General features: G+C 40.5%; 1 protein-coding gene across 1 annotated transcript in view; it reads right to left on the reverse strand.

Annotated features, from left to right (window-relative positions):
* LOC306704115 (myosin light chain kinase, smooth muscle-like) overlaps positions 1–8,858 on the reverse strand; it is a gene marked incomplete at its 5' end in the record, with an annotated part of 34,953 nt that overhangs the window by 6,065 nt on the left and 20,030 nt on the right. Inside the window, 8 exons of the mRNA XM_079170327.1 lie at positions 71–103; positions 1,459–1,570; positions 1,689–1,879; positions 2,818–2,971; positions 3,147–3,274; positions 3,403–3,450; positions 4,691–4,750; positions 6,860–6,976. Coding sequence (XP_079026453.1) covers positions 71–103; positions 1,459–1,570; positions 1,689–1,879; positions 2,818–2,971; positions 3,147–3,274; positions 3,403–3,450; positions 4,691–4,750; positions 6,860–6,976 — 843 coding nt within the window. The remainder of the gene's footprint in view (positions 1–70; positions 104–1,458; positions 1,571–1,688; positions 1,880–2,817; positions 2,972–3,146; positions 3,275–3,402; positions 3,451–4,690; positions 4,751–6,859; positions 6,977–8,858) is intronic.

Consider the following 8,858-nt stretch of genomic DNA (forward strand, 5'->3'; position numbering starts at 1 on the left):
CAGAGGTCACCTGGAGTTATGTTATGTTAGCATAGGTTAGCTTGTTAACAGGAAGTCTGAGTCATCGTACCTTCATCCTCCTCCTCTGCCTCGGCCTCTTCATCTGTCAGACGAACCAAACAGCAGCAGTTAGTTCAGTTAGTCCATTTAGTTCAGTTAATTTAGTCCTGGTTTAGTTTAGTAGACTAAGTTCTGGTTTAGTTAAGTAGACTTAGTCCTGGTTTAGTTCAGTAGACTTAGTCCTGATTTAGTTCAGTAGACTTAGTCCTGATTTAGTTCAGTAGACTTAGTCCTGATTTAGTTCAGTAGACTTAGTCCTGGTTTAGTTCAGTAGACTTAGTCCCGATTTAGTTCAGTAGACTTAGTCCCGGTTTAGTTCAGTAGACTTAGTCCCGGTTTAGTTCAGTAGACTTAGTCCTGATTTAGTTCAGTAGACTTAGTCCTGGTTTAGTTCAGTAGACTTAGTCCTGGTTTAGTTCAGTAGACTAAGTTCTGGTTTAGTTCAGTAGACTTAGTCCTGGTTTAGTTCAGTAGACTTAGTCTTGATTTAGTTCAGTAGACTTAGTCCTGGTTTAGTTCAGTAGACTAAGTTCTGGTTTAGTTCAGTAGACTTAGTCCTGATTTAGTTCAGTAGACTTAGTCCTGGTTTAGTTCAGTAGACTTAGTCCTGGTTTAGTTCAGTAGACTAAGTTCTGGTTTAGTTCAGTAGACTAAGTTCTGGTTTAGTTCAGTAGACTTAGTCCTGATTTAGTTCAGTAGACTTAGTCCTGGTTTAGTTCAGTAGACTAAGTTCTGGTTTAGTTCAGTAGACTAAGTTCTGGTTTAGTTCAGTAGACTTAGTCCTGATTTAGTTCAGTAGACTTAGTCCTGATTTAGTTTAGTAGACGTAGTCCTGGTTTAGTTCAGTCACATTTAGTCTAGTTTAGTAGACGTAGTCCTGGTTTAGGTCAGTCACATTTAGCCTAGTTCAGTAGACTTAGTCCTGGTTTAGTTCAGTAGACTTAGTCCTGATTTAGTTTAGTAGACTTAGTCCTGGTTTAGGTCAGTCACATTTAGTCTAGTTTAGTAGACGTAGTCCTGGTTTAGTTCAGTCACATTTAGTCTAGTTTAGTAGACTTAGTCCTGGTTTAGTTCAGTCACATTTAGTCTAGTTTAGTAGACTTAGTCCTGGTTTAGTTCAGTAGACTTAGTCCTGATTTAGTTTAGTAGACTTAGTCCTGGTTTAGTTCAGTAGACTTAGTCCTGATTTAGTTTAGTAGACTTAGTCCTGGTTTAGGTCAGTCACATTTAGCCTAGTTTAGTAGACTTAGTCCTGGTTTAGGTCAGTCACATTTAGTCTAGTTTAGTTTAGTAGACTTAGTCCTGGTTTAGGTCTAGATGGACCACAGAAGTTCTCAGACTGGGTCAAACCTCTGTTCATAGACTTATAGAACTATGAGAATCAGATGGTTCACTCACCATCGTCCACCAGGCGGACAGTCACCGGCTCAGATTCGGCACTCGGTTCTCCGACTCCGTAGATGTTCTCGGCCCGAACACGAAACTTATACTGATGCTCTTGAAGAAGGTTCTAAGAGACGGACACACCAACGTTACTTCTCCTCTAGGATGTGGGCCCCAACTACCTGAGGTCTGACGGCCAGTTGCTAACAACAACAACAACAACAACAACAACAACAGCAGCTCACCTGTACGTTGTAGGAGGTGCTGTTGCAGGACACCAGGTGTTTCCACTGCGGCTCCACAGAGTCCCAGATCTCCAGGTTGTAGGACTGCACGGCGCTGCCTCCGTCGTAGGTCGGCCCGTACCAAGACAGGGTCAGACTGGACCGCCGCACGTCTGAGGCCGCAGGGACCCGGGCTGGGGGGTCGGGTTTATCTGAGGAGGGTTAGGGACGAGGATTTAAGGACAGAGGAACATAAAAGGCAGCAAACCACAGCTCTAAGTCTGAACTCAGTCTGTTATTATCACAGAGCTGTTTATATATATATATATATATATATATATATATATATACACACATACATAAAGTATGTTCTTTTTTACTTTAAACAATGATAGATTCATTGTGTACAGGAAGCTGCTGAAGCTCCTTTAGTCTGTACCACGTGTGCTGCTGTTGTGCTTCTGTGAAAGAAGGTCAAACTCTCTCTGACCTTTGGAGGAGGCCAGAGATCCGCTAGATTAATGACATCGGCCTGTTTGTGTCGCTACAGACAGCTAGCTTTGTGTAGTCCGTAACGTCCAGCTAGCTTTGTGTAGTCCGTGACGTCCAGCTAGCTTTGTGTAGTCCGTGACGTCCAGCTAGCTTTGTGTAGTCCGTGACGTCCAGCTAGCTTTGTGTAGTCCGTAACGTCCAGCTAGCTTTGTGTAGTCCGTGACGTCCAGCTAGCTTTGTGTCGTCCGTGACGTCCAGCTAGCTTTGTGTAGTCCGTAACGTCCAGCTAGCTTTGTGTAGTCCGTAACGTCCAGCTAGCTTTGTGTAGTCCGTGACGTCCAGCTAGCTTTGTGTAGTCCGTGACGTCCAGCTAGCTTTGTGTAGTCCGTGACGTCCAGCTAGCTTTGTGTAGTCCGTGACGTCCAGCCAACAGCGGGGGCTTCGTACATTTGATTCTCTGTTTGGACTTTTGCTTTCTTTAACAAAGCAGGAATTATGGTCTGGAGTTGTCTGTTACGTGATGGAGTGTTAGACAGTATGTTGTCTGTTACATGGTTACACCCCTAATATATACAGGTACATATATACATACATATATATATGTATCTTAAGGTACATGAAGGTACATGAAGGAGAGCGGTATGAAGGAGAGAACTACCGACGATGGTGAGGTTGAGGGCGGCCTGTCGGAGGCCGACGGCGTTCCTCAGCTCGATGGTGTAACATCCACAATGTTCCTGCTGACCGCTGCTGATGGTCAGTCTGCTGCTGCTGTCACTGGAGTCTATGGAGATCTCAGCTGAGGCCTGGATCTACACACACAGAGTAACACACACACACTTTAGTTCTGCAGGTATCTCACCATAAACCAAAGTGTTGACACATTAAGAATTTTGCTAACGTGGCTAAAATCAGCCGATATTATAATGGCCGCCGGTGCGTCCGTCCGTGTGTGTGTGTGTGTGTGTGTGTGTGTGTGGTTCTCACTGGTTTCCTGAACTTCAGCCAGGTGCAGTTGATGGGCGGAGCTCCAGAGAACCTACAGAGGATCTCCACCTTCTCTCCCGCCAGGATCTTCATGTCCTCGGGGAACTGAAGGATCTGAGGAGGCAGAGCTGCAGATGCCGATCAATAATCAGGGATCAATAAAAACCCTCTATATATATACACAGTACACAGATACTGTATATATATATATATATATATACACACATATACACATATATGTGTGTGAGTGTGTCACCTTGTTTGGGAGGAGTCTTGGCCGTCGGTTTCTTTATTCTGGCTTCACCTGAAACACAAACGATCCGATGTAATTGTATCTTTAACTGAAGATTCTGATTTATTATTTGTATTATTATTTGTATTATTATTATTGTTATTATTTACTCATTTGTTTATGAGACATTTTATGATCTCTGTTCTTTTAAAAGGAGAATCTGAGGCATCAGGATGAATGTCGGCGTCTTTCAAATACAGATCTAATGTTTACTAACAGAACTACTAATACAGATTTAATATGTACTGTAAGAACTACAAATACAGGATATTTGTAGTTTTTACATTGAATATTCAGACGTTTTTAGGCTGTCAAACAAGGAGCTTCTTAAAAGGAGAGAGGGAACAAAGAGTGAGAGGGAGGAAGAGGGAGGAAGAAGAGGAGACGGGAAACCAGGCCTTAAATGGAAGTATGTCCTCCCCCCTCAGCTCTCTCTCTGTTACATTCAGACTCATAAACAGAGAAGTTTAAAATACTTTGAATCAACTGAATCGTGACTAAAAAACACAAAAAACTACTAAATGCTTGAAACTAACAAGATATTAGATAAAAGAATAAAAAACAGCTTATAAAATAAAACTAAACTATATTTTCTACTTCATTGTAAATTAGCTTATTTCATTTATTTCACATATTGTTCTCTAGCAACAAAAACTTTGTATATCTAGCAGCACCATGACGTCGTTAGCCTAGCTTAGCACAAAGACCAGAGGCAGGGGGGAAACTGTTAATCAGTGTAGCAACAAACAACCAGCTTAGACAACAATATGTTCAGAGGTAATCAATGCCAGACAGCGACAGTAAGTTAGCATATCTAACAGGACAAGGACACCGTTAGCCTAGCTTAGCACAAAGACCAGAAGCAGGGGGAAACTACTAGCCAGTATAGCAACAACCAGCTAGCTGTCAGGGAGCTACAAAGGCTGATGGGAAACGTGGTCTTAAAGAGGAGAAGAGAACGCTTGAAATGATACACAGAGACGTTTGAATAGAAGTGTGTGTGTGTGAGCGTTAGTGTGAGTGTGTGTGTGTGTGTGTGTGAGAGTGTGTGAGTGTGTGAGTGTGTGTGTGTGAGCGTTAGTGTGAGTGTGTGTGTGTGTGTGTGTGTGTGTGTGTGAGTGTGTGAGTGTGTGAGCGTTAGTGTGAGTGTGTGTGTGTGTGTGTGTGTGTGTGTGTGGGAACCAGTGCTCCCAGACTTCAGCTCCTTATTGGGACAAAAGGAAAGAAGCTGCTGCATATTTTGGAAACTCACTCTCTGAAGTCGGGGTCGTCTTCTTGGACTTCTTGTCAGCCGGAGAGTTTTCTGTTGGATCTGAGACACAAACAATAGTGAAGATAATTAAACTTCTTTGTCTTTAATTAACAGCTAACAGTTCTTATCTTGTACTAGAACCATACAGGAACAGTTCTTATCTTCTAGAATCATACAGGAACAGTTCTCACCGTCCACTAGAACCACACAGGAACAGTTCTCACCGTCTACTAGAACCACACAGGAACAGTTCTCACCGTCTACTAGAACCACACAGGAACAGTTCTTATCTTCCACTAGAACCACACAGAAACAGTTCTCACCATCTACTAGAACCACACAGGAACAGTTCTCACGTCTACTAGAACCATACAGGAACAGTTCTTATCTTCCACTAGAACCACACAGGAACAGTTCTTATCTTCCACTAGAACCACACAGGAACAGTTCTTATCGTCTACTAGAACCATACAGGAACAGTTCACACCGTCTACTGGAACCACACAGGAACAGTTCTTATCTTCCACTAGAACCACACAGGAACAGTTCTCACCATCTACTAGAACCACACAGGAACAGTTCTCACGTCTACTAGAACCATACAGGAACAGTTCTCACCGTCTACTAGAACCACACAGGAACAGTTCTCACCGTCCACTAGAACCACACAGGAACAGTTCTTATCGTCTACTGGAACCAAACAGGAACAGTTCTTATCTTCCACTAGAACCATACAAGAACAGTTCTTATCTTCCACTAGAACCATACAGGAACAGTTCTTATCGTCTACTAGAACCATACAGGAACAGCTCTCACCGTCTACTAGAACCACACAGGAACAGTTCTCACCGTCCACTAGAACCACACAGGAACAGTTCTCACCGTCCACTAGAACCACACAGGAACAGTTCTCACCGTCCACTAGAACCACACAGGAACAGTTCTCACCGTCTACTAGAACCATACAGGAACAGTTCTTATCGTCTACTAGAACCACACAGGAACAGTTCTCACCATCTACTAGAACCACACAGGAACAGTTCTCACCGTCTACTAGAACCACACAGGAACAGTTCTCACCGTCTACTAGAACCATACAGGAACAGTTCTTATCGTCTACTAGAACCACACAGGAACAGTTCTTATCGTCTACTAGAACCATACAGGAACAGTTCTCACCGTCTACTAGAACCACACAGGAACAGTTCTCACCATCCATTAGAACCACACAGGAACAGTTCTCACCGTCCACTAGAACCACACAGGAACAGTTCTCACTGTCCACTAGAACCACACAGGAACAGTTCTTATCGTCTACTAGAACCATACAGGAACAGTTCTTATCTTCCACTAGAACCATACAAGAACAGTTCTTACCGTTTACTAGAACCATACAGGAACAGTTCTTATCGTCTACTTGAACCATACAGGAACAGTTCTTATCGTCTACTAGAACCACACGGGAACAGTTCTCACCATCTACTAGAACCACACAGGAACAGTTCTTATCGTCTACTAGAACCAAACAGGAACAGTTCTTACCATCTACTAGAACCATACAAGAACAGTTCTTACCGTTTACTAGAACCATACAGGAACAGTTCTTACCATCTACTAGAACCATACAGGAACAGTTCTTATCATCTACTAGAACCATACCGGAACAGATCTTATCGTCTACTAGAACCACACAGGAACAGTTCGTACCATCTACTAGAACCATACAGGAACAGTTTGTATCCTCTACTAGAACCACACAGGAACAGTTCATACCATCTACTAGAACCATACAGGAACAGTTCTCACCATTTACTAGAACCATACAGGAACAGTTCTTACCATCTACTAGAACCATACAGGAACAGTTCGTATCCTCTACTAGAACCATACAGGAACAGTTCTCACCATTTACTAGAACCACACAGGAACAGTTCTCACCGTCTACTAGAACCATACAGGAACAGTTCTCACCGTTTACTAGAACCACACAGGAACAGTTCTCACCGTTTACTAGAACCACACAGGAACAGTTCTCACCGTCTACTAGAACCACACAGGAACAGTTCACACCGTCTACTAGAACCACACAGGAACAGTTCGTACCATCTACTAGAATCACACAAGAACAGTTCGTATCCTCTAGTAGAACCATACAGGAACAGTTCTCACCGTCTACTAGAACCATACAGGAACATTGGTCTTTTCCCTCTGAGTTCTCAGCTCTACATTTATATTGTCCTTCATCCTCTGGTAGAGCTTTGTCTATAGTCAGAGAGCAGAGTCCATCTGCAACACAACAACACAGTTAATATTATTATAAAACAATATACAACAGTTAATATTATACACCAATATACAACAGTTATTATTATACACCAATATACAACAGTTAATATTATTATACACCAATATACAACAGTTATTATTATACACCAATATACAACAGTTAATATTATTATACACCAATATACACAATGTTACTATGATATGAAACGATACAATATATATAAAATAGGATATGATATAATTGGATACGATACGATATAATAGGATAGAATACGATATAAAAAGATACAATACGATACAATATAGTAGGATAGGATACGATACAATACAATACGATAGGATACGATACAAAAGGAAACGATACAATACGATACATTACAATATAATAGGATAGATACAATACGATATAATAAGATACGATACGATGCAATAGGATACGATACGACATAATAGGATACAATAAGTTACGATATAATAGGATACGATGTAATAGGATACGATGTAATGGGATACGATACAATAAAATAGGATAGGAAACGATAGGATACGATACGAGATTATACGAGATGATACGATACAATACGATTCAATACAATATAAAATAATAGGATACGATACGACATAATAGGATACAATACCATATGATACGATAGAATATGATACGATAGAATATGATACGATAGAATATGATACGATATAATATGATACGATATAATATCATACGATATAATAGGATACGATAGAATATGATACGATAGAATATGATACGATAGAATATGATACGATATAATAGGATACGATATAATATGATACGATATAATAGGATACGATAGAATATGATACGATAGAATATGATACGATAGAATATGATACGATAGAATATGATACGATAGAATATGATACGATAGAATATGATACGATAGAATATGATACGATATAATAGGATACGATATAATATGATACGATATAATAGGATACGATAGAATATGATACGATAGAATATGATACGATAGAATATGATACGATATAATAGGATACGATATAATAGGATACGATATAATAGGATACGATAGAATATGATACGATAGAATATGATACGATAGAATTTGATACGATATAATAGGATACGATATAATAGGATACGATAGAATATGATACGATAGAATATGATACGATATAATAGGATACGATCATTACATTTATGGAAAGATATAATCTAAATTACAAAAACTCTGAAATACAGTTTTCTTGTTAAGGAACCAAATGGCTTCACTTTGTACGTTTGGATCATCGTCATCACAACACAGACTCGTTAACATATTATAATGTAATATCAATATACAATCTAACATAAAGTAAAAGTACTAATAACCCACAGTAAAATAGTAAAATAGTAAAAGAGAAAGAGAAACATAGAGTATTGATATTGACGTGTTCCCGGTCAGTGTTTCACTGTTATATCTGATGTCTCCAGCTGTCTCACTGACCTCTGACCTTTACCATAGTCCTCACTATATAGGTTAAACACACAGACACACACACACACACACACACACACACACATAGTGCTGGATCAGGGGCTGTCCTGTAGACTGAAATAACAGGAGAGGATTACTGTCACACACATTCATACACACAGACACACACATTAATACACAGACACACACACGCACACTCACATTAACACAAACACACACACACAGGCACTCACACATACACACAGACACTCACACACACACACACACACACACACACACACACACACACACACACACACACACACACACACACACACACACACACACACACACACACACACACACACACACACACACACACACAGGCAATCCTCAGGAAGTGTCCTCATATGTTCATAAATACA

Source organism: Pholis gunnellus (assembly GCF_910591455.1).
Source record: "Pholis gunnellus genome assembly, chromosome: 12".
Taxonomy (NCBI): domain Eukaryota; kingdom Metazoa; phylum Chordata; class Actinopteri; order Perciformes; family Pholidae; genus Pholis; species Pholis gunnellus.